This window comes from Myotis myotis, unplaced genomic scaffold (assembly GCF_014108235.1).
Source record: "Myotis myotis isolate mMyoMyo1 unplaced genomic scaffold, mMyoMyo1.p scaffold_m19_p_8, whole genome shotgun sequence".
In the NCBI taxonomy this organism is placed as follows: Eukaryota; Metazoa; Chordata; class Mammalia; order Chiroptera; family Vespertilionidae; genus Myotis; species Myotis myotis.
In genome coordinates this window covers 85471564-85498513 of record NW_023416390.1, presented here as the reverse complement: position 1 = coordinate 85498513, position 26950 = coordinate 85471564, and the positions used below count along the sequence as shown (strand labels likewise).

At 39.6% G+C, this 26950-nt stretch overlaps 2 protein-coding genes across 11 annotated transcripts in view; one reads left to right on the top strand and one right to left on the bottom strand.

The window, feature by feature from the left end:
* Positions 1 to 598: 598 nt before the first annotated feature.
* PTPN4 (protein tyrosine phosphatase non-receptor type 4) overlaps positions 599 to 26950 on the bottom strand; it is a 239265-nt gene continuing 212913 nt past the window's right edge. For 4 of the 10 annotated variants that reach the window (XM_036319444.1, XM_036319448.1, XM_036319446.1 and 1 more), the window contains 3 exons: positions 12760 to 12908; positions 10495 to 10630; positions 603 to 3333 (listed from right to left, as the gene is read on the bottom strand). In XM_036319444.1, the coding sequence (XP_036175337.1) occupies positions 3247 to 3333; positions 10495 to 10630; positions 12760 to 12908 (372 nt within the window). In that variant the 3' untranslated portion in view covers positions 603 to 3246. Of the gene's footprint in view, positions 3334 to 10494; positions 10631 to 12759; positions 12909 to 26950 lie in introns of all 10 variants that reach the window. The other 6 variants (XM_036319445.1, XM_036319443.1, XM_036319447.1 and 3 more) reach the window with 3 other exon arrangements.
* LOC118661397 (mitochondrial import inner membrane translocase subunit Tim9-like) lies at positions 14360 to 14653 on the top strand. Its single transcript, XM_036319452.1, has one exon. The coding sequence runs from the start codon at positions 14364 to 14366 to the stop codon at positions 14631 to 14633; it is 270 nt and encodes an 89-aa protein (XP_036175345.1). The 5' UTR covers positions 14360 to 14363; the 3' UTR covers positions 14634 to 14653.

Below are 26950 nucleotides of genomic sequence, written 5' to 3'. Positions count from 1 at the left end.
CAGGTTCCTTTTAGCTCTAATGTTGTACATGGTACTGCCTGTGGAAACAGGAGGCTTTTGCTCAAATACCTGATTAGATCTGATCAGATCTGCCAACAAATTATAAACAACTATATGGTTAAAATAATCCTTTACCTCTCTTAGCATTAGCTTTTGTGAAACACACAAAAGTATCTTATGTGTAATATTAGTACTTGAAACCTTCAAGCAATTGTCTTAATGACTTAACATACCTTTAAACATTTGAAGCCAGTTTTTATATATCAGTATACATTTTCTCTTTACTCTTCAAAATGACCAACCCTTTCCCCATCTCTTACTTTTACTAGGAGGCCACACAAAAGAAATAAAAATAGATGCTGTTACTCTGCGTCTATTTTGAATGAGTGCACTGGTTTAACAAATACTACCAATTCTTTTTGTGAATGTAAAGTCTATTCCAAAATATTCCTGTGTACAGAGTGCTGACACAAATCAGATGCTCAAACATACATTTGAAATGAACATCGTAAAACCATCATATAAATCAGAGAGGTTCACCAATAACTATTTCCACTTGTGAGAGTAACAGTCAATGTTGATTAATTGGGGGTGGGGGGGTGGGGTGGGGAGTGGAAGGGGAGAGTAGTTTAGATATAAGTAATCTGGCATTTTTATCACTTGATGTTACATGATATGAGTGAAATCTAGACCTACTTGGTGTACCAAAGCTAGGATAATTCTAGAACCCTACATAGATCAATAAACAGGTTAAAAAATTCTTAGGTGTAATGGATAATGTCTTATCTGTTGAGTGAACAGGGAAGCATAATTAGCATATTTTTAAATTTAAGACCCCAATAAATATGCCTTTAAAGAAGAACCTTTTTTACATAACAATACTGACCGAGAACACCTCTCAGATGAACAATTGATATATGTGGGATTTACAGACTGGCCTTAACGGTTAAAAAAGGCAGCAGTGCTCACTGCCAACAATTATTAGCTAATCTCAGAAGTGTAAACATTAAGCCCTAAAGAACATGCCAACCATGTCACTTATCTGTTTATCTCTATACAACTGTATCTTTTGTTTTTAAATCTGTGGTTATCATCTTCTATCCACATAGAACAGACCAATTTTCTTTTTAATTCATGTGAAAAACTTCCCAGTTTTTAATTATGTAGACCTGAACATGATTTCACTTTTCAGCTGGTCATCATGTCATAGAGCAGCCTATATTACATTTATCTGTTGGCAGAGAATGGAATGTTCAAATAAAACTACAGCTTATTTACTCTTATACTGTCTTGATTATGAAATTCAGAAATAGATAAGAGAATTTCTCTTAGACATACTGGCTATGTTTACTATTCTTTTTAGAAAACTTAAAATATTTTAATAATAATTTATTTGGTATCTTGGCTATTAATGATTAGGACTTAACTTCCTAAAATTGATTACTATGGATTTTGACTATCTGAAAGAACATCATTTAGATTATACTGAAGATTTTAAAATGTACATTTCCCTCCTCATACTAAATGGCATTCCAAAATATCCACCATTCAACCCTAAATTTTATCAATACTATTCTGAAATATTCAGAAAACACCAGTAAAAGTAAATTTCAACAATAATCCATATAAAATAATTGTGTAATTATAACATTTCAATAGGTGAGCAAATTTCCACTTATATTAAAACAGGGCAATTTTAAAGTTCTATATCCCTGTAGACTTAAAAATTAAAATAAAAAAACCTGAAAAGGAAAATATTCAAGTCCTTAAAGGGCATCAGATCCTCCATCAGGCAGGACAGCCAACAGTCTCCATGAAGTAACATGCTTATAACCTCATAAGTACATGTAAATTGGAGTAACTTAACGGTATACAAAAATGACCAGAAAAACCCTCATTTCAGTTATTGAGGGATTTCATTTCATTTCAGTTACTGAGGGATTATACTTTGAAACAAGTCAACAATGTTTCATTCCTTGTTTGAAGTATCCTGACTAATAGACTAGTGTGAACAAAATGTGGTATGAACTGAAATGAATGCTGAAGAGTAATAATTCCATTAGTAATAAGCCACAACTAACTGGTCTAACTCTAGCTTAGAGTATCAGTATGTTTAACTTTAATGTGCATATTAGATGACATTTGTAAAGCAAGGGATAAAATAAATATAAATTTGGAGAATAAAGCATCTTTTAACTTGAGCTGCTAACCTGTAACCCTGTCTTTCAGGAACGGAATGTGCAGATTTAAACAATTCCATAGCAGCAGAGCTCTCACTCAGAAGAACACTAATTACCTTTGCTTCCTGTGACAAAATACAGGGCCTGAGTAAGAAACAGAATTTCCTTACCCTTCTTTGACTGCATAAGTCTCAATACAGGAAGTTATTTGCAAATGTGAACTGATTAAAAATGCATAAAAATGTAAGTGTACAGTATACATACATACCTCCTAGTGGGTCAAATGAGTGCCTATTCATTAGACATACACAGATGTCTCAAGGCACTTACGGGGTTAAGACATAATACATGCATTCCTTTATATCAAGTACATGAAATCACATGATTTGGAATAAGCCAACTTTAAGGTAAATATGTTACATTATTAAATTCAAGAAAATCTGTAGATTCATATTTATACTTTCTGTAAGATGCTGGTAAATGGACAATGTGCAGCATTTCCTGGGAAAAGCAATTCCACCTTTCTTCTTATGAACAGCAGGTCTCTACAGGGGGAGTGTAGGGAAAGATGTGCTGCATCCATAGGCAGTGTATTGGCTAATATTGAAAATGATATTGCTAAAATTTAAAAAATAAAATCTGGTAATCAAGTAATATAGTAAGTACATGAATCACTGCAAACACCAGAGCTGACTCCTGATGTTTACTTCTTTTTGCTTTCAAAGTACAGGTGTAACAGAGATGATGAGAATTCTGAGCCTTGTTTGTGGCAATTCTTCTGGTAGGGGACTGCATGGCACCACTACAAAATTTCATAAGTTACCCTGAACATATTCAGTTATTCACTATTTGTTCGAGACAAAGCATGAAATAGTCTTTAAACACATGAATTATAGGTTTTGAGAATGATTTTTTTTTAAACATAAAGTGCAACAGTGCTGAAGTTTTCAGTTTTTGTCAGTTCTTCATTTTTTGTTTAGATGCCATTTCCTGCAAGCAGTATTATGGCACAGTGAATATAATTGGAAAGCAGTTTTCTAACACATATCCCAGATTTTTTGCTTTCTTATTTATTTGATGATGTCTTTAAGGGTCTAACAAATCCTTCTTCATAAACTTTCAAAATAGCTTCACATACAAATCTGTATTGACTCTGAAAAATAAAATATGAAAAATAGAATTGGTCAGAAAAACTGGAAAATAAAACAAAGAAATGACAAACAAGTCACTTGACTTGCTTATAAAAGAAATACAAAGTAAAACAGCACAGGGATACCATTCTTCATGAACAGACTATCAAAAAATAACAGTCAGACAACATATTTTGTTGGCAAACTTCCTCATGCATTGCTAATATTCCTAGCATTGCCACAATCTCTGTGGATGGCAATTTGGCAGCATCTAACAAAATTACATTAATTTATCTATTGACCCAGCAATCTTACTTTTAGGAATCTATCAAAGATAAATTAGAAAAAGATATTTTAAACATATATTCATAAGTGAGGCTAATATATTATTTATAATAATTAAAAAGTAAAAGCGATCCACTCGCCATCAGGAAAGGCCTGGTGAGTAATCTGTGGCACATCCTCACAGTGGATACGATGTAGTAGGGGAGGAAGAAAAGTCTAAAGATTACTATAGAATGATTCCAGGATATGTTAAGTAAAAACAGCAAGGTAGAGAAAACAGCATATAATATGTTATTTTTATAAAAGAAAGGAGGATATAAAGCTCTCTCAATATATGGGGTGAGGCAAAAGTGGGTTTACAGTTGTGAGTACACAAAACACAGGGTTTATTCTTGTATTATAAAAGCAAGGGAAGGATATATCATTAAAAAATGATTTCCTGTAAAAGGAAGAAAAAAATAAGGTGCAGGAGAAGGCTAGAGACTAGACTTCATTGAATACACTTCCTTCTTTTACAGATTTTACTTTGGAACCATATAAATATACCCCATAATTAAACCAATTTAAAAAAATCTACAAATTGAAAATAACATGAACAAATCAATGTGTATATCTAGTTGATGGCAGAACTAAACAGAAAGAAACTATATCAAGGAACTTTGAAACAGTAATTTGTCTGTATATCTTTTGTAGAATATATCCGAAAAGCACTGTAGAAAAAATTTAAGTTATGTTCAGTAACCATACTGTCAGTGGTAGTTGTGTTAGTTTAGTTGTTCTGAGAATGTTCTTGTATAATCAACTTAAAACAAATGGATATTTGTGATATTTTAAGTCTTTCATTGCTGGTTTTGTAGAGAACCAACATTTCTGTTAAAGAAGAAAGGTGGTAAAGATGTAAGGTAGAAGACATTAAGCAAAAATACTGTGCTCCTGAATTTGTATTGGAAACACCAGTACTAATTTGTAAGTTTGTTTTCCTACTTCTGGCTATTGAAGATTTCTACAGACAAATACCAACACTAACCCCAAAGCAACAGGAAACCTTAGTGCTCACAGGTGCTCCCTAATATAATTTCTCAATAAAAAGAACCAGTACTTTTTGGAGAAATTACAGATTCTAAGTTTGGGGCAGAAAGTGTACAAAGCTGGAGCCTAGTTATCTTTATTGATGACTAGAGGCCTGGTGCACAGATTCGTGCACAGGTGGGATCCCTCAGCCTGGCCTGCAGGGATCAGGCTGAAACTGACTCTCCGACATCCCCCCACGGGGTCCTGGACTGTGAGGTGGTTCTCGGGTGACACAGTCTGCAATTGGGCTCCCTCCTCTCTGGTTCCAGGTGTGTCACCTGAGAACCGCAGCTCCTGCATTGAGCGCCTGCCCCCTGGTGGTTAGTGCGTGTCATAACTACTGGTTGGAACTTCTGTCCCCTGGTGGTCATTGCACGTCATAACTACCGGTCGGATGGTCATTTAGGCTTTTATATCCTATAGTAGAGGCCCGGTGCACAAAAATTTGTGCACTGGGGGGGGGTGTCCCTCAGCCTGGCCTGTGCCCTCTCCCAGTCTGGGACCCCTCGGGGGATTACCACCTGCTGGCTTAGGCCTGCTCCCTGGGGGATTGGGCCTAAGCTGGCAATCAGACATCTCTCTGGCAGCCCGGCAGCCCTCGGGACATGTCCACTTGCCAGCGGGGAGCAGACCTAAGCTACAGTCGGACATCCTTAGCGCTGCTGAGGAGACAGGAGAGGCTCCCACCACCACTGCTGTACTGGCAGCCATCAGCCTGGCTTGTGGCTAAGCAGAGCTCCCCCTGTGGGAGTGCACTGACCACCAGAGGGCAGCTCCTGCATTGAGCGTCAGCCACCTGGTAGTCAGTGTGTGTCATAGGGACCAGTCATTCCCAGTCTTTCTGCTGTTAGGGTCAGTTTGCATATTACCCTTTTACTATATAGGACAAAGGCCTGGTGCACAGGTGGGGGTTGGCTGGTTTGTCCTGAAGGGTGTCCGGATCAGGGTGGGGGTCCCGCTTGGGTGCCTGGCCAGCCTGGGTGAGGGGCTGATGGCTGTCTGCAGCTGGTCACACCCCCTTCAGGGTGGGGGTCCCCACTGGGGTGCCTGGCCAGCCTGGATGAGGGGCTGATGGCTGTTTCCAGGCTGGCCACACCCTCTTTAGGGTGGGGGTCCCCACAGGGGTGCCTGGCCAGTCTGGGTGAGGGGCTGAGGGCTATTTTCAGGCTGGCCTGCGAGTGAAGCTCCCAGCCTCTCCTTTTTCTTCTTTTTTTTATTCTGGGATTTATTTACCTTCTATAATTGAAACTCTGTTGCTGTCACTGGCACTCCCAGCTCTGAGGCCACGGCTGGCTGAAAGCAGGTATCTGGGGTTTGTTTAGCTTCTATAATTGAAACTTTGTTGCTTTTGGAGCTCAGAGCAGGCCGCAGCATGCGGGGAACCTTGGCTTCCCCCATCACTGGAGCAAGCAAACCTCCTGCTCACTTCAGCTGCGTGGCTGCTGGCCTGCATCTTGGTTGGCAGTTAATTTGAATATCTTGCTGATTAGCCAATGGGAAGCGTAGCGGAGGTACAGTTAATTACTCTTTTTGTCTTTTATTAGATAGGATAATAAAAGGGTAATGTGCAAATTGACCCCAAGGGCGGAACTACCAGGAATGACTGGTTGCTATGATGTGCACTGACCACCAGGGGGCAGACGCTCAATGCAAGAGCTGCCCCCTCGTGGTCAGTGAGCTTCCACAGGGGGAGCTCCACTCAGCCATAAGCTGGGCTGAAGGCTGCGAGTGCAGCGGGGTGGAGGGAGCCTCTCCTGTCTCCTTGGCAGTGCTAAGTTTGTCCGACTGTGGCTTAGTCCCGCTCCCCCGAGGGGTCCCGGACTGTGAGAGGATGCCGGCTGGGCTGAGGGACCCCCCTGAGTGCACGAATTTTCATGCACCGGGCCTCTAGTATATAGATAAGGAAGCTATCTAAGTTACTAGGGTCTTGACAGAAAGGCCCAGGAGCTAAGCTGAATAGGGTTCTGCTCCCACTGCTCCCTGCTGGCAAGTGGACATGTCCCGAGGGCTGCCTGGCCCCAAATAGAACAATTTAGGCATTGTTAAGAAAAATAACTACAATGGATTGAAACATCACATATGTACAGATCCATGATTTAAAAATAATACCAAAACAGACAAAGTAAGTGGTAACCATTGGGAGAGGGAAGTGAACCAACTAATTATATTAAAAACTTTACAAATAAAGGGAAAGCATCAAGTGTTTATCTTGCCTTTACTATATAGATAGTACCACTGGTTAACCAAATAGCTGATGACAAGTTCCTCCTTAAAAAAGGATTCCAGCCATTAATAAGTAAGGAAGAACAGAATGCTATCATTTAGAAAGCCCAATGAATGCTGCTAACATCACACAAAAAAACCACAGACATTATGGGCCTCTTATAGGAAGAAGATAATACCATCTAAGCTGTTCAAGCATATAGATACAGTTACCACTTCTAGAAAATGCAGTGAAACCTTGACAAAACAGACTAATTTGGGCGAGGGAGTTTCCGTTAAAGCTGAAAGTCTGTTATATGATAAAGTATGTTTTCTGAATGTGTATGTTAAAAATTTGACAAATTAGTTAACCTGTTTTTACTTACGTAGACATGTTTGTGTAATTAAAAATAAGTGTGTATGAAAAGTTTAATTTCACAGAAGTTTTCTATACGTATTTCTATATTACAGTAATTGTTAAATTTATACTGAATAGGTCTATAAGTGCATGCATCTACCAGTCACCTTGAGTAAACAAATGACCACATCTAGAGTGTAGCTTAGTGTAAGTGGGAACATAGGGGCTTAAGTTAAAACTGCTGCAGAAGCCCTGGCTGGTTTGGCTCAGTGGATAGAGCGTCAGCCTGCAGACTGAAGGAACCCGGGTTTGATTAGAGTCAAGGCACATACCTTGGCTGCAGGCTCAATCCCTGGCCCTGGTCAGAGCGTGTGTGGCAGGCAACCAATCACTGTGTCTCTCTCACATTGATGTTTCTCTCTCTGTGTTTCTCCCCCTCCCTTCCATTCTCTCTAAAAATTAATGGAAAAATATCCTTGGGTGAGGATTAACAAAAAACTAAAACACAAAAACAAATAAGAACTGCTGCAGAATGTCCAATGACAACATAACCAATTACCATGAGCAATGTGGTGTGATCACATGCTAATCACTCGCTGAACACTGTTCATGAGCAGTGACTCTTAGATTTAAATATGTAGACTACAGTTGTAGATATGTAATATTTACTTATGTTAGTGAAATTACTAGTGCTTTTTCCAACATATGGTTTATTCACTAAAATTTGTAAAAACAGTGAATTACTAACAAAAAACTTATTATAAGCAAATCTTGGTTAAAAGCATTTTAAAATTAATAGGATGTTAATTTTCACATATGACATATGGACTGGAAATTTTGTCTGTTAAATCTGAGGTCCGTTAAACTGAGGTCAGCAAATGAGGGTTTACAGTGGGAAACTATGTAGCACAAACCACCTGACTTGGTCATCAAATAAATGGTAAGAAACAAGAAAAAAGATGTTTGTGGAAGCTATACATTAAAAGATTTTGGAGACATATAAACTAATCAAAATGTGTGAACCACATCTGAAACCTGATTTTACATACAATGCAAAAACAAAACTCATTAAGTATGGTATGATCCAGCAATTTGACTTCCATGCATATATTCAAAAAAATTGAAAGCAGCGTCTCAAAGAGATATGCATGTACATCCATGTGCATAACAGCATTATTTGCAATCACCAAGAGGTGGAAACAACCCAAATGCCCATTGACAGGTCAGAGAATAAACAAACTGTGGTCTATACACACAATGAAGTATTTTTAGCCTTAAAAGAAAGGAAATTCTGACACATGCTAAAAACTGGATGAACCTCAAAGATATTATGCTAAGTGAAATAAGCCAATTACAAAAAGATAAAACCTATACGATTGTACGTATATGAGGTATCTAGAAAGTCAAATTCATAAAAACAGAAAGTAAGATGGTGGTTACCAGGGACTGGGAGGAGAGGGGATGACAAGTTGTTGTTTAAGGGGTAGAGTTTTAGTTTGCAAGATGAAAAATTTTAGAGATTGGCTATAGTAGTGTGAATATACTTAAGGCTACCGAACTGTACACTTAAAAATTGTTAAGTTTTATGTTGTGTACTTTACCACAATTAAAAATAAAAAAATCCATTATGTGTGAATATAGATACAAAAACCTCTAGAAAATACTAGAAAAACAAATGAAGCAACATATTAAAAGAATTATACACTATCTTCAAGTAAGATTTATCCCAGAAATGAAAGGTTAGTTTAATATCCAAAAATCAATCAATGTAATAGACAGTAATAAAATGAAATACAAAATCCACATGATCATCTCAATAGACCCAGAAAAAGCATTTGACAAAATTGAATACCTTTTCATGATGAAATACTCAACAGTCTTGTAACAGAGGAAACTTTGTCAACTTGCTAAAGGGCATTTTCACAAACCCTTTATATATTATGCTAATTAAAAGAATCCAATTACAAAGACCAAACTATATGATTCCTTCATATGAAAGGTCCAGAATAGTAAACTTATAGAGACAAAGTAGATGAGTGGGTGCCTAGGGCTGGGCCAGGGGAGATTGGGGAAGGTATGAAGGAAGATAAGTATAGAGTTTCTTTTTGGGGTGATGAAACATTCTAAAATCAGATAGTAATGAAGGTTGTAAAACTGTGATATACTAAAAACAATTGAAGTGTAAACTTTAAAAAGGTAAATTTTATGGTATGTGAATTACATTTCAATACAGTTAATTCTAAAATTTAAAAATCATTAACTATATGAGACAACTGGAAGTTTGAATACTGTTATTTGATAATATTAAGGAATTACTTGTTATTATACTTGGATGTGATACTGGTATTGTGATTTTGTTTAGAAGGAAAAATAGTTCTTATCTATTTGGGATACATATTAAAATATTTATAGACAAAATTATATGACGTCTAGATTTGCTTCAAATATGGAGAGTAGGTGGCAGTATAGATTAAACAATATGGCAAATGTTGCTGGACCTGAGTACTCAACATACTAGTAGTGTTAATTATATTGTCTACTTGTGTATATTGGAAATTTTTTTATAATTTAAAGGTTAAAAAAAAGGCACTTACTAGGTCATATATGTCAATTCACTTCAGTAAGTTTAATGCTAACATTCCACAATGGCTTACTATAAAAAGTTATCTTAACATTAACTCTAAAACCCCATGATTCCCCTGTGATCTTGAAACATTATTCAGAGTCAGTGTGGAATTTCTATGATTTTTCTTGTTGCAATTTAAGTTCTTATATAAAAGAGAAAGGCATTTTGCCACAGCTGTGTCACAGAGCAGGTCTATCAAGAGTCTCTAGGTCAGGGACACTCTCATTCTCAGCATTCCCCTTGACTAAGTAATACAGGGCAAGTTCCTCTGAGCCTGTCTAAACATTCAAAAATTATCATGCTACAGTGGCATTGACAAACATTTTCTGTAAAAGACCAGATAGTAAATATTTTAGGTTTTTCAGAACATATGGTGTCTGTTGCAACTTCTCAACTTTGCTATTATAGTGTGAAAGCAGGCATAAGTAATATATAAACAAATGAGCATGGCTATATTCCAATAAAACTCTATTTACAAAAACAAGTGGAAGGCCAGACTTGGCTCACAAGCAGTATTTGACAAACTCCTTTGTTAGGAGTTATTTGCTCCTGGCAGGATATTAAGAAGCTATGAATCTGGTTTAGAATATACACTGATAACAAAAATCATCATGTTGAGAATGCATGAAGCACAGTACTTACAGGTGTCTGGATCATCATGGCTCGTTGATCTCTCATTGTTCTTACAATGTCTAGTGGATAAACTGGTTGGTTGCATTCAATGAGACACATGGCTGTTTCCATAGTAATCAGAACCCCAGTTCTTCCAATCCCAGCACTGAAAAAGGCAAATATGGGGCAAGGTATTACTGATACTGTTCTGTTAAACTTCGTGGATTTTGTGCAGAAAATTAAAGTTTCGAATCATAAAACAGAACAATTTGATTTTTGTTTAATATCATGAAAGTAGCAAGCCAACTAGAAATATTTTCAAAATTGACAAAAATCTCACACAATACAGATTAAAATGGTTTATATCAACACTATCCCCCATAATTAGCTGTAAAAAATACTATTTTAAAAGTTACATTTCAGTTTTTAAAATATGAACAAGATATAAAAGCTTATTGGAGCAACTCCACTTTAAAATGAAAAATAATAGAGGAAGGGATCCAAGATGGCAATGGAGTAAGTAGAAGATACACCCAGGACCTAATTGGAAGTAGAACTAAAATACAGAATTATAACCTGAGTCACCAACTGAAGACTAGCTGAATAGAAGGCTTATAACCAAAGATTTACAGAAGCAGCCAATGGAGACTGGTAGGAAGTGTGGAGGTGTGAAAGGGCTGGCCCCAATCCCACAGGCAGTGGCTGAGGTTCTGGAGAAATATCTCAGCTGCAGGGTATTTCCCCTGATAAGCGTGGGATCTCAAGTCCAACCCTGGCTCTCCAGCCCAAAGCACCAGAGCCTGGAAGAGGCGTACACATAACATCTGGTTGTGAATGGCAGCGGGATTTCTGTTTCCACCAGGGAGAGATGAAGTCCCCTAAAAACTCAGGAGCTGTCTTAAAGGGCCAACATGCATAATTTTGTTTATAGCCACTCACCCTAGCTCTGGCCACACACCTAGGGAGGGAAAAACAGATGAGTCATGTGAGGAGAGACTGGGGTTTGTGGCTCTGGGGACAGAGCTGAGGGAACAATTGCTAGGATCCCCTGTGCTAAGTCACTGTACCGCACGCAGACACCATCTTTCTTGGGTGGAACATGCCTCTCCATGCAGCATCAGCTTGGGGGAAGCAATTGCCCCACCCTCTGGTCTTCCTGTTGAACCACTCTACGGAGCTTCTGCTCTGCTAAGGATTCAATGGCTTGGGCCATTAGAGGTCTGGCCAATTCAAGGGATGTCAGTGATTGAGTTGTATCTCTTAGGGGTGGGGGCCATTCCCTCCACCCTTTCCTGCGATCCTGATCAGCACCTTCCCCTCACGGTAGATCCTCTAGCCCCACTCTCTAAGCTCCTGGAGTTCCCACCCTCTTGACTCTTGGTGGTTCCACTCTGCTGAGGTCTGGTCAGAATCCAGGACAGTCTGAACTGTGTGGCTCTGGGGTAGGGGCCAAACCCTCCAACTTCCCCCAAACCTGAACAGCACCACCCCCATCTCCTGACTCCCAGTGGCCCCTTCCTGCTGAGATCAGGCTCCTGGCAGAATCTGGGGCAGACTGAGTTGCAATGGGTCTAGGAAAGAGGAAAATTTCCCCTCATATACTCGACTGGTGCACACCTTCCCTTCACTCAGCCAGCTTCAGACAACACCAGAGCAGGATTCAATTAGCTTCATAAGTAGCATATCCAAACTAGGTCTTGGCAGGCAGCAAACCCTGCTGAGGTGAACTCTACTTCATGTGGTCAGCACCTGCTGGCAGCCCATACACTGTGGTTAGGGTTGATCTTCACAGTCAGTCAGCCTGAGGGGTGATCCCACACATGAATGGGCCAATAGCAATCAAAAATCAATTACAACAGGAGGACTTATCCCGTGATGGTATTGGGTAGATAGGGCCATTCCAAGAGAGGTGAGAGAGCTCAGCAAATGTGCTGAGAGGGGCCATAGGCCAGCAAGGAGTACCTTGCTGGGAGGGGGAAAACTAAATCTAATGCCTACATTATTGTATTTCATCAAGTCTAAGATACCATCAATCGTATAACAAATCCCATTTTCAGAGATGTTAAACTGTAAAAATGACAAGCTTCTAACAGTCAGTGCAATAAAGTATTTTTACTTCTTATTATAAACTTTCTGCCAATCATATTGGAACATACCCTTTGCTTTCTACCTTCAGAGCACACTTGTGAGTTCCTTCTAATTATAGTAAAAGTTACAACTTAAGAACAAAATAAAATACACACTCCCCTTTAAAAATGTCAGCTATTTAAGCATAGAAGACAGAAAATAGAATACCTGCAATGAACAACAACAGGTTCTTCCTTGCCGGCCCTCTTATTTCGTACGTGACAAACAAAATCCAGAAAGTCACTGGAATCATCAGGGACACCATGGTCAGGCCAGGCTGTGTACTGGATCTGAGTAAGTTGACGACTCTCATTTTTCTAAGTGTAAAAGAAAAATTATGCACTTTGATTTAGGAATTATCTTTAAAATAGAAATATTCATATAATTTTAATTTTAGAAGAAAAATAAAATAAACTACTCCCACTACCTCTCCCCAAAGTAATACATATGCACAATAAAACCCAAAATTTCAATAAAAAAGAAAGAAACCATTTTATAGAAACAGTTGTATCCACTTAAGTATCTGCTGCTGGATCATTCCTCTTCTTATAACTCAATTTCTATATTTGTAAAGTATGTTTCAAGATGATAATCAAGTAAACAGGCAAAGACAAGTTCTAGAAAAACATTTAAAGAAAACTAAAGAACTGTTGGATGAACAAATATGGTGAAATAAAAACGTTTTTTATAAACAAAGTTGAGCTAATCCTAAAAAATAAGTGAAATAATGGAAATCAGGAAAATAAATTTTCAAAATGAATGTAGATTAAAAACTTGAAGATAAAAAAACCCACAAAGTCAAATCGGGGCTTAATTCTTTTTGGGAGCCAGGAGTTGGTAGAAAAGAGAATAAGATTTTGGATTTATACATCTTGACTCTGTCTGTTAAGGTATTTAATATTTCAGAACCTCACTTTCTTCAGTTAAAATGAAACAACATCTACACCTCAAAGGGAGAGTCTAATGTTGAAAGGATTCTAGAAGAGAAACTGCAAATCTCCCAATCAGCTGTTTGGAATCTTATGCTCAATAATAGATAGTTATAGTCATTCAACAATATGAAATCTGGTTACTGTCATTTACATTAAAGGGCATTTCCAGAAAATACCATGAAAATAAAAATTAATTAAGAAAATGGCCGAAACCGGTTTGGCTCAGTGGATAGAGCATCGGCCTGCGGACTGAAGGGTCCCGGGTTCGATTCCGGTCAAGGGCATGTACCTGGGTTGCGGGCACATCCCCGGTAGGAGATGTGCAGGAGGCAGCTGATCGATGTTTCTCTCTCATCGATGTTTCTAACTCTCTATCTCTCTCCCTTCCTCTCTGTAAAAAATCAATAAAATATTTAAAAAAAAAAAAAAAAGAAAATGACTGATATGCCAAGCTGGTGTGGCTCAGTGGTTTAATGTCAATCTATGAACCAGGAAGTCATGGTTCGATTATGGTCAGGGCACATGCCAGGGTTGCAGGCTCGATCCCCACTAGGAGTGCAGGAGGCAGCTGATCAATGATTCTCAACATTGATGTTTCTATTTCTCTCTCCTCTCCCTTCCTATCTGAAATCAATAAAAATATATTTAAAAAAAAGAAAGGGACTGATAAAAGAATTCCATGATACCCCAGTATAATGTAATAACTAATTTTTCAGAATCCTTAACAATACAGAATGAATGAAAAGCATCTAATATATATAGACTACTTTTGATTACTATTTAAAAAAAACAAAAAAGGATTTGCCTTGGCCTGTGTTTCTCATAAAGGTACCGAAACATATGGCTGCACAAATTCCAGAATCTGATCAGATAAAACCGTTTAAAGAATTTCTTGGAACCTACAATAAACTTACAGAAACCTGCTTTTTGGACTGTGTTAAAGTCTTCACAACAAGAGAAGTAAAACCTGAAGAGACCACCTGTTCAGAACATTGCTTACAGAAATATTTAAAAATGATGCAAAGAATATCCATGAGATTTCAGGAAAATCATATTCAGCAGAATGAAGCCCTGGCAGCCAAAGCAGGACTCCTTGGCCAGCCACGATAGAGACGTCCTGAGGGGTGGACTTTCCCTGAAAGGTTGCCAATAGCTTTGCACTAGAAGTGAGGATTTATCTAATAGAATCCCCTGAAAGCAGTAGCCACCATGTTAACCATCTGTCATGACTGGCAAATGGAAACCACTGGAGAAACAAAATTGCTATTTACCAGGGATAAACAAAATAGAAGGTCTTATTGTCCAATCAATATGTAAGATGCAACATTTGTTGAGGCCTTATGATTCAGGAGCTTAATCACTTGATTAGAAAAATAAACCATTATTTCTTCAATAGTGCCTATTAATTTTAAAGCAAAATCATGAATGAGATAGACACAATTTTTATTTCTAAAAATTAAATAAATGGAAATATCACTGGAAAAAAAAAAAAGAGGGTCACAGGTTTGATTCCTGGTCAGGGCACATACCTGGGTTGCAGGTTTTATCCACAGCATTGGCCAGGGAGGTTGAGGGAGGCAACCAATCGATTTATCTCAAGACACATTGATGCTTTTCTCTCTCTCCCTCTCCACCCCTCCCCCTTATACTCTCTCTAAAAGTCAATGGAAAAAATATCCTTGGGTGAGGATTAACAAAAAAAAAGGGTGGGTGGGTAGGTATTTAATGGTATCAATAACCTTATAAGAATGGGTCATGTAAAAATCATATTTTAATTAGTTTTGACATAGTGTTTGTCTCTGTCTCTCCATCTAAGTAGGTATGTGTTTATATGGTAGCAAATTTATTTTCTTTCTTTTTGTTTTTTCCTCCCATAAATTTTTTTGTAATCTTTATTGTTCAGATTATTTCAGATGTTCTCTTTTCCCCCCCATAGTTCCCCTCCATCCAGATCCCACCCCACCCAGGCCCTTGTCACCCACTGTCCGCGTCCACAGGTACTGCATACATGCATATAAGATCTTTGTCCAAGGAGAGAAACCAAGATGGCGGCATAGGTAAACACCTGAAATTGCTGCCTCGCACAACCACTTCAAAAATACAACTAAAAGACAAAACAGACATCATCCAGAACCACAGGAAGGCTGGATGAGTGGAAATTCTACAACTAGAAGGAAAGAGAAAAGCACACTGAGACTCAGAGGAGCTGTGGAAGTAAAGTGCAGAGGTACGGAGGCTCGAGCATGCGAGGAAAGAGGCTGGCAACGGAGGACGCCGGTGTCTTTTGCAATCGGGAGGGAGGCACAAGCTCCCAACGGCCCTGACTCCAGTTCCGGGCGAGTCTCTGGGGACCCAGACTCATACGGGGAGAAACTGGACTGTCTGGCAGCGGGTGGAGCTTGAGGGCAGCTTTCTATCAGAGGTGCTTGCAGTGATTACCAGGACACTGAGACCGGGGACCTCTTAGGGCAGGACTGAGGTTCAGCCATAGCTGTTTGCTCTACCCTGTTGATTCCCTGAGACCTCGCCCCACCCAAGCTGTGCGCAGAGGCTTTTGCATATGAATGCCAGAAGCCGGTCCATCCTTGCTGCTTGACACAGTTGCTGCTGGGAAGAAACATCTGCACAGCATATGTCTCAAGGGACCTGGCGTATATGGCATAACTGTTCTTAATAGGTTTGCTCCCCTTCTTGGTGCTATGTGTTTTAACCAAGGTCACCTCTCCAAGAAAGGTTGTTTCCCCAGGTAGGGATTTTTCCCTGAAGTTAGGGAGGGGATAAAACCCCTTAACTAAGTGCCAGGCGGGTAGTTAATCACTTTAACTGCAAACAATCATGCTTAAGCTACATAATCTTTACTCCCTGGAATGGAGATAAGAAACGCCCTAACCTTTGCAATACAAACTGACAGGATTAAAATCAACTGCTATAAATACAGATGTAACAAGACAATAAACGCCAGAACTTGGCTAGAGATCCTGGCTAGGCTGCTGATCAACTGAATGTTGTCTCCATGTCATTCCTTCTTCACCAACTCCATCCACACCTTTGGGGACCCCTGGACCTGCTGGGGTTGGACCCCAGCATATGAATGGGCTGGCCCTTTGAGATCTAAAATTACCTAACAAACTGCAGCTGGGTCAGAAAGACCCAGAACATCCAAAAGAAGGCCCAAGACCCCACAGCAGCTTGCATTGCTTCACAGCTGGGCCTCATCTGGGCACCTCCAAAACCCAAACAAGGAAGAGGAACCTACAGATCTCTCCATAGCTCCTGCTGTGTAGCCTCAGGCAGAGGCTAAATTAGCACCTCCTTAGAGATCCAAGAGACTGTGTACCCAGTGGTCAGAGTGGGACCATCCAGATTACAACTCCTCAGATCCATAAGGGACACACTCAGGGGGCAGACTCAGTGAGCACCAAAGCCCCACTGAAGCAAGTCTTGCCCCAGAAGGGTGTCTTCAGGACAGAAGTTCTCCCACTATAGACACAGCTGATTCTCACAGACAATTGGCCTGGAGGTCATATCCTCCCAGTGATACCTACAACAATCAAGGCCTCACTACAACAAGGCTGTGCACACAGCCTACAAAGGGGTGCACCAGGAGTGTCCACCCCAGGTAATTGGGGAGGCTGAGCCAGTGGGCCCTATAGGACACCTAACACACAAAGCCACTCTACCAACACAGGGAAGCATAAAAAATGCGGAGACAAAGAAACAGGTCACAAATGACAGAAATGGAGGAAAACAAACTACTGGATATAGAGTTCAAAACCACATTTTTAAGGTTTTTCAAGAATTTTCTAGAAACCCTCAAGAAATCTAGTGAGACCCTCGAGGATAGGAAAAAGGACCAACTAGAAATTAAGCATACACTGACTGAAATAAAGAATAATATACAGAGATCCAACAGCAGACAAGAGGATCCCAAGAATCAAGTCAAAGATCTGAAATACAAAGAACTAAAAAACACCCAACTGGAAAAGCAAAAAGAAAAAAGAATCCAAAAATAGGAAGATAGTGTAAGGAGCCTCTGGGACAGCTTCAAGCGTACCAAAAGGAGGAACTGTAATAATCTGAACAATAAAGATTAAAAAAAAAAAAAGATCTTTGTCCAATCTCTTTCCGCACCCCCGTCCACACCCCCTTCACCCTGAGAATTGTCGGTCTGCTCCATTTCCATGCCCCTGATTCTATTACATTCACTAATTTATTCTGTTCATCAGATTTTTTTATTCATTTGATTTTTAGATTCACTTGTTGATAGATATGTATTTGTTGTCACTTTGTTGTTCATAATTTTTTATCTTTACCTTTTTCTTCTTCTTCTTCTTCTTCTTCTTCTTCTTCTTCTTAAAGAATACCCTTCAGCATTTCATATAATACTAGCTTGGTGGTGATGAACTCCTTTAACTTTTTCTTGTCTTTATCTGACCTTCAATTCTAAATGATAGCTTTGCTGGGTAAAGTAATCTTGGTTGTAGGTTCTTGGCATTCATCACTTTGAGTATTTCTTGCCACTCCCTCCTGGCCTGCACAGTTTCTGTTGAGAAATCAGCTGACAGTCGTATGGGTACTCCCTTGTAGGTAACTGTTTTTCTCTTGCTGCTTTTAAGATTCTCTCTTTGTCTTTTGCCCTCGGCATTTTAATTATGATTTGTCTTGGTGTGGTCCACTTTGGATCCTCTTGCTTAGGGTTCTCTGAGCTTCTTGGACTTGTAAGTCTATTTCTTTCACCAGGTAGGGGAAGTTTTCTGTCATTATTTCTTCAAATAGGTTTTCAATATCTTGCTCTTTCTCTTTTTCTGGCACCCCCATAATTCGGATATTGGTATGCTTGAAGCTGTCCCAGAGGCTCCTTACACTATCTTCATATTTTTGGATTATTTTTTCTTTTTTGCTCTTCCAGTTGGGTGTTTTCCTGCTTCCTTGTATTTCAAATCTTTGACTTCATTCTTGGATCCTCTAGTCAACTGTTGAATCCCTGTATATTATTCTTTATTTCAGTTAGTGTATGCTAAATTTCTGAGTGGCCCTTTTCCATTTTTTTTTGGCATTCTCACCAAGATCCTTGAAGGTCTCAGTAAGTTCCTCGGATGTTTTTAGAAGGTTCTTGAGTAACCTTATAACTGTGGTTTTGAACTCTATATCCAGTAGTTTGCTTTTTTCCATTTGTGACATGTTTCTTGGCCTCCACATTTTGGCTGCTTCCCTGTTTGTTTCTATGTATTGGGTAGCTGCTAAGTCTCCTTGAGTTGATAGAGTGGCCTTGTGTGGTAGGTGTCCTATAGGGCCCAGTGGCTTGGCCTCCCCAATCACCTGATGTGGACACTCTTGGTGCACCCCTTTGTGGGCTGTGTGCACAGTCTTGTTGTAGTTGAGCCTTGATTGCTGTTGGTATCACTGGGAGGAATTGATCTCCAGGCCAGTTGGCTGTGAGGACCAGCTGTGTCTACAATGGAAGAACTGCTGTGCAGGAGACACCCTTATGGGGCAGGACTTGCTTTAGTGGGGCTTTGGTGCTCCCGGAGTCTGCCCCTTTAGTGTGTCACTTATGGATGTGAAGAGTTGTAATCTGGTATGGTCTCACACTGACCACTTGATACACTGGCTCTTGGATTTCCAAGGAGGTGCAAAGTCAGCCACTGCCTGGGACCACCCAGCAGGAGCTACAGAGAGATATGCAGATTCCTCCTCTTTGTATCAGGTTCGGAAGTGCTCAGATGAGGCCCAGCTGTGAAGCAAGGAAGGCTGGTGTGGCCTTGGGCCTTCTTTTGATAGCTTTGGGAGCTCCCTGACCCAGCTGCACCTTGTTTGACAGGTTTTAGGCTAAGAAAGGACAGGCCATTCATATGCAAAAGCCACTGAAGCACAGCTTGGTGGCTTTGTAAATTGGGTAGGGCAGGGTCTCAGGGAATCTCCAGTGCAGAGCAAACAGACATGGCTGCCAGTCAGCCCTGCACAGGGGAGGTCCCAGTACAGGAACAATGACTGTTGTGAGCACCTCAGTCTGGAAGAAAGCTGCCCCTACATTCCTGCCCCAATGCCAGGTAGTCGTTTCTCCCCATATGTGTCTGGGTCCCCCCAAGTCTCCCTCGGCACTGGAGCTCACAGCAAGCGGGAGCTTGCATCCCCCTCTCAATGAAAAAAGCAGCACACCTGGGTGTCAGCACGTTCTGTGCCTCTGCACCTGCTACCAGTCTCAATGCACTTTCTTATTTACCTCTCTAGTTGTAGTACTTCCACTCAGCCAGGTTTCCCAAGGTTCTGGATGATAGTTATGTATTTTAGTTGTAATTTTGATGTGGTTGTGGGAGGCAGCAAGTACAGCTGTTTACCTATGCTGCCATCTTGGTTTTCTCTGCAAATTTATTTTCTTAATTACATTTGGGTCACACTTTAGAATCTAATTTGTGTCTTAGTCTAGTTTTGACGTATTCAGGGTTTGTAAAGAAAAGCCATTACAGTAAATAAAACTGTTGTGAATAATCTACAGGTGGAGTACAATAAAGAGGCTATGCTGAAGATATCAGTATTAGTCTATGTAGTTATTTACAACCTCTCATATCTACTTGAGAAAATGAAGAAATATTTTACTGGCTTGCCTTGTTATGTTAGACTATGAGCTATATAGTATATAACCCTAAACACTAAATTCATTCTGATGGAATCTCTAGCCCATAAGATTTCTGAACTATTCAATTTTTAATTTCTTATAACTTTAGCTTTAATCAATGTCAGATTCCTTTAATATAAGTCAGCACAACATCTAGCTCCTTCCTTTTTGGTCAGTAAGGCTCTATCTTGCTAGGCTCTTTTAATCATACTCAGGGGGTTGGAAGGGAATGGAGTTCTCATTTCCAATGGGATAGGCCTGTGTCTTCACAGTTTGTGTTGTTTGCTCTTTTCTAGCAATTGCTTCTTTTTCTCACAGCACTCTTCAAAACCAAAGGTGGCAGGGGAATATCTAGTTGCAGGCAGTAAAAGTGGGGTACACTGTTTCTAGCAGACTGACAGCAATGCCACCTTCCACATACATCTTCCAATTGGGTTATTAATCCATCATTTATTAATCAATTTCCATCTCTGGGTCTGGATTTGGAAGCTAAGGAGAGTGACTCAAGTGGCAATAAGAAGAAATTAGAAAGCTATGATAGCCTGGCTGGTGTGGCTCAGTGGTTGAGCATTGACCTATAAACCAGGAGGTCACGGTTTGATTCCCTATGAGGCCATATGCTTGACCCCAAGTGTAGGGCATGCAGGAGGTGGCCAATCAATGATTCTCTCTCATCACTGATGTTTCTCTCTCTCTCTCTCCTTCTCCTTTCCTTGCTAAAATCAATAAAAATATATTTAAAAAGAAAGATATGATCTATCTGCTGTGGGAGGGTCCTGCCCACGATCTTTCCTCTTTAATACTGAGGAGACTGAAATATCTCTCCTGTACTCTCTTCAAAAAGAGGAATAATTTGATAACTTACAATTAATTGTTCTTTCCATTTCCACAAATGTACTCAAATATTTGATTGATATTATTTGGAGGGGAAAAATCATTATAACCAAAAACATCTAAGGTATACTTTCTATGAGTACGCATAGTTACTTATTTATTTTTTTAAAATATATTTTTATTGATTTTTTACAGAGAGGAGGGGAGAGGGATAGAGAATTAGAAACATCAATGAGAGAGAAACATCGATCAGCTGCCTCCTGCACACCTCCTACTGAGGATATGCCCACAACCAAAGTACATGCCCTTGACTGGAATCGAACCTGGGACCCTTGAGTCTGCAGGCTGATGCTCTATCCGCTGAGCCAAACCGGTTAGGGCCGCATAGTTATTTTTTTAAAAAAAATATATATATATATTTTTTTTATTGCTTAAAGTATTACAAAGGGTATTACATATGTGTCCATTTTATCCCCCCGCCCTAGACAGTCCCCTAGCCTCCCCTATCCCCCAATGTCTTATGTCCACTGGTTATGCTTATATGCATGCATACAAGTCCTTTAGTTGATCTCTTACCCCCCTACCTCCTGCCCCGCAACCCTCCCCGGCCTTCCTGCTGCAGTTTGACAATCTGTTTGAGGCAGCTCTGCCTCTGTATCTATTATTGTTCAAAAGTTTATAATGGTCTCTATTATCCATGAATGAGTGAGATCATGTGGTATTTTTCCTTCATTGACTGGCTTATTTCACTTAGCATAATGCTCTCCAGATCCATCCATGACGTTGCAAATGGTAAGAGTTCCTTCCTTTTTAGAGCAGCATAGTATTCCATCGTGTAGATGTACCACAGTTTTCTAATCCATTCATCTACTGATGGGCACTTAGGCTGTTTCCAGATCTTAGCTATGGTGAATTGTGCTGCTATGAACATAGGGGTGCATATATCCTTTCTGATTGGTGTTTCTGGTTTCTTGGGATATATTCCTAGAAGTGGGATCACAGGGTCAAATGGGAGTTCCATTTTCAGTTTTTTAAGGAAACTCCATACTGTCTTCCATAGTGGCTGCACCAGTCTGCATTCCCACCAGCAGTGCACAAGTGTTCCTTTTTCTCCACATCCTCTCCAGCACTTGTCGTTTGTTGATTTGTTGATGATAGCCAGTCTGACAGGTGTGAGATGGTACCTCATTGTTGTTTTGATTTGCATCTCTCGGATGATTAGTGACTTTGAGCATGTTTTCATATGTCTCTTGGCTTTCTGAATGTCCTCTTTTGAAAGGTGTCTATTTAGGTCCTTTGCCCATTTTTTGATTGGATTGTTTATCTTCCTTTTGTTAAGTTGTATGAGTTCCCTATAAATTTTGGAGATTAGGCCCTTATCAGATATGACATTGGCAAATATGTTTTCCCACACAGTGGGTTTTCTCGTTGTTTTGTTGATGGTTTCTTTTGCTGTGCAGAAGCTTTTTATTTTGATGTAGTCCCATTTGTTCATTTTCTCTTTCGTTTCAAGTGCCCTAGGAGCTGTATCAGTGAAGAAATTGCTTCGGCATATGTCTGAGATTTTGTTGCCTTTGGATTCTTCTAGAATTTTTATGGTTTCCTGTCGTACATTTAGTCCTTTATCCATTTTGAGTTTATTTTTGTGTATGGTGTAAGTTGGTGGTCTAGTTTCATTTTATTGCATATATCTGTCCAATTTTCCCAACACCATTTATTGAAAAGACTATCTTGGCTCCATTGTATGTTCTTGCCTCTTTTGTCAAATATTAATTGAGCATATTGGTTCGGGCCGATTTCTGGGCTCTCTATTCTATTCCATTGATCTATATGCCTATACTTGTGCCAGTACCAGGCAGTTTTGAGAACAGTGGCTTTGTAATACATCTTGATATCTGGTATTGAGATCCCACCTACTTTGGTCTTTTTCAGGATTGCTGCAGCTACTCGGGGTCTTTTTTTATTCCAGATGAATTTTTGGAGAGTTCGTTCTAGATCTCTGAAGTATGCCGTTGGTATTTTAATGGGAAGTGCGTTGAATTTATAGATTGCTTTGGGTAGTATGGACATTTTAATGATGTTGATTCTACCAATCCATGAACACGGTATGTTCTTCCATCTGTTTATGTCTTCCTCTATATCTTTTTTCAACGTCCTGTAGTTTTCTGAGTAGAGGTCTTTTACCTCTTTAGTTAAGTTTATTCCTAGGTAGCTTAATTTTTTTGGTGCGATGGTAAACGGGATTGTTTTTATAATCTCTCTTTCTGAAAGTTCACTATTGTTGTATAGAAATGCCTCGGATTTCTTGGGGTTAATTTTGTATCCTGCTACATTGCCAAATTCATGTATTAAGTCCAGTAGCTTTTTGATGGAGTCTCTAGGGTTTTGTATGTATAATATCATGTTGTCTGCAAATAAGGACAGTTTTACTTCCTCTTTTCCAATTTGGATGCCTTTTATTTCTTCTTCTTGCCGAATTGCAATGGCTAACACTTCCAGTACTATGTTGAACAGGAGTGGTGAGAGGGGGCATCCCTGTCTTGTTCCTGTTCTTAGGGGAAATGATGTTAGTTTTTGTCCATTGAGTATGATGTTGGCTGTGGGCCTGTCATATATGGCTTTTATTATGTTGAGGTATGATCCTTCTACTCCCACCTTGCTGAGAGCTTTTATCAAAAATGGGTGTTGAATTTTGTCAAATGCTTTTTCTGCATCAATTGATATGACCATGTGGTTTTTTTCTTTCAATTTGTTTATGTGATGTATCACGTTTATTGATTTGCGGATATTGTACCATCCTTGCATCCCTGGGATAAATCCTACTTGGTCATGGTGTATGATCTTTCTGATGTACTGCTGGATCCGATTTGCTAAGATTTTGTTGAGGATTTTGGCATCTATGTTCATGAGGGATATTGGCCTGTAATTCTCTTTCATTGTGTTGTCTTTACCTGGTTTTGGTATTAGGGTGATGCTGGCTTCATAGAATGAGCTTGGAAGTGTTCCTTCCTCTTGAATTTTTTGTAGTAGTCTGAGGAGGATAGGTTTTTAGTTCTTCCTTGAATGTTTGGTAAAACTCCCCTGTGAAGCCGTCTGGTCCTGGGCTTTTGTTTGCTGGAAGCTTTTTGATGACTGCTTCAATTTCTTCCATAGTTATTGGCCTGTTGAGATTTTTAGATTCTTCCTGATTGAGTTTTGGAATGTTGTATTTTTCTAGGAATTTGTCCATTTCCTCCAGGTTGTCTAGTTTGTTGGAGTAGAGCTGTCCATAGTATTTTTTAACAATCATTTGTATTTCTGTGGGGTCTGTTGTTATTTCGCCTCTATCGTTTCTGATTTTGTTTATTTGGGTCTTCTCTCTTTGCTTCTTGGTGAGTCTGGCTAGAGGTTTGTCAATCTTGTTTCTCCTTTCAAAGAACCAGCTCTTGGTTTCATTGATTTTCTGTATTGTTTTTTTGGTCTCTATGTCATTTATTTCTGCTCTAATCTTTATTATCTCCTTCCTTCTGCTCACTCTGGGGTTTTCTTGTTGCTCTCTTTCTAATTCTTTGAGTTGTAGAGTTAGATGATTTACTACCATTTTTTCTTGTTTTTTGAGATAGGCCTGTAGAGCTATAAACTTCCCTCTCAGGACTGCTTTCATTGTGTCCCATAGGTTTTGGATTGTTGTGTTTTCATTGTCATTAGTTTCCAGGATGTTTCGAATTTCTTCTTTGATTTCATTGGTAACCCAATCAATATTTAATAGCATGCTATTCAGCTTCCAGGTGTTTGAGTATTTTGGGTTGTTTTTATTGTAGTTTATTTCTAATATTATGCCATCGTGGTCTGCGAAGACGCTTTTTATGATTTCAATTTTCTTGAATTTGGGGATACTTTGCTTGTGACCCAATATATGGTCTATTTTTGAATATGTCCTATGAGCATTTGAGTAGAATGTATATTCCCTGGCTTTCGGGTGAAGTGTTCTGAAGATGTCTATTAAGTCCATCTGATCTAGTGAGTCATTTAGGACTGCTGTATCTTTGCTGATTATTTGTCTAGAAGACTTATCCAGTGCTGTCAGTGGTGTATTAAAGTCCCCTACAATGATTGTATTGTTGTCGATCTCTCCTTTGATATCTTCCAGGAGTTTTTTTATGAATTTGGGTGCTCCTGCATTGGGTGCATATATGTTTACCAGGGTTATATCTTCTTGTTGTATTGATCCCTTTAGTATTATGAAGTGGCCTTCCTTATCTCTTGTTATGGCCTTCACTTTGAGGTCTATTTTGTCCGATATAAGTATTGCTACCCCAGCTTTCTTTTCCTTTCCATTTGCCTGAAAGATATTTTTCCATCCTTTCACTTTCAGTCTGTGTGAGTCCCTTCTAATGAGGTGGGTTTCTTGTAGACAGCAGATGTATGGGTCATGTTTTTTTATCCATTCAGCCACTCGGTGTCTTTTGTTTGGGGCATTTAGTCCGTTTACGTTTAAAGTTATTATTGAAAGGTACTTGTTTGTAGGCATTTCTGTTTTTGTGTGGCTGTTTTCTTTCTGAGCTTTTTATTTCTTATTTTTATACCAGTCCCTTTAGCATTCCTTGCATTGCTGGCTTGGTGGTGATAAACTCCCTTAGCCTTTTTTTGTCTGTGAAGCTTCTTATTTCCCCTTCAAGTTTGAATGATAGACTTGCTGGATAGAGTATTCTTGGATTTATTCCTTTGCTTGCATCACTTTGTAAATTTCCGTCCATTCTTTTCTGGCCTGATGTGTTTCTGTTGAGAAATCATTTGACAATCTAATGGGAGATCCCTTGTATGTAACTTTCCGTCTCTCTCTTGCAGCCTGTAAGATTCTCTCTTGTCCTGAACATTTGCCATGGTAATTATGATGTGTCTTGGTGTGGGTCTTTTTGGGTTCACCTTGTTTGGGACTCTCTGGGCTTGTGTGACTTTTTTCTTCCCCACCTCAGGGAAGTTTTCTGATATTATTTCTTCTAATAGGTTTTCTAATCCTTGTTCATCCTTCTGTTGTTCTGGTACCCCTATTATTCGTATGTTGTTTCGTTTCATGTTGTCCCAAAGCTCCCTTAGGCTCTCCTCCTGTCTTTTCATTTTTTTCTCCAGTTGCAGTACGTTTTGGGTGTGTTTTGCTTCCTTGTCTTCTAAATCACTAATTCGGTCCTCCGCTTCTCCTAGTCTACTGTTGATACTTTCAATGGAGTTTTTCATTGCAGCTATATCACTCTTCATTTCTTCTTGGGTCTTACTTAAGTTGTTGATTTTTTCATCCGTTTCTTCTAGCTTCTTCCATATGTTATCGATTTTTTCATCTGTTTCTTCTTGCTTCTTGGAGAGGTTGTCGATTTTTTCCTCCATCCGGTTTATGCACTCTAGGACCCTTATTCTGAATTCTTTTTCTGTCATGTTGCATGCCTCTGTATTACTTAGCTGCTTTTCTGGAGAGTCCTCCTTCTCTTTCCTTTGGGGGTTTCTTTGTCTACCCATGTTTGATCTCGCTGACATATCTAGACGTTGAGTCGTTCAGTGGCTGCTCCCTTGGTGGCAGTGACTCCTTGGTCTGTGGTTGCTCTTCGGGCGGTTGCGGTAGCAGCTGCTCTTCAGTTGGCAGTAGCTCCTCTGGTGGGTGCTGTTCACAGTTGTGGTGGCTCTTCTGGCTGGTGGGGCAAGGTTTCACGTACAGCTGCTGTTCCTCAGCAGAGGGTGTGGTGCTCAGGAGGTTGCTGTTGCTTGGATCTGCTGCGTTGATTTAAAGGCACAAAATACAACACAACAAGGCACCACGTACCAGGCACTATACACAAATATATTCACGATATGAATAACCCCAAATAAAGGTGACCACCTGAATTAAGAGAATTAGGGGATAAGGAAGAAGGAAGAGAAAAAGAGAAAAGAGAAAAAAGAAAAGAAAATTAGGGACCAAAAAAAGGAGTGCAAAAATGAAATTGGGAAAGAGGAGGGGGGAAAATAA

Excerpts from the sequence above, each read along its gene's own strand:
- LOC118661397 (XM_036319452.1), top strand. The coding sequence starts at position 14,364 with ATGGCTGCACAAATTCCAGAATCTGATCAGATAAAACCGTTTAAAGAA.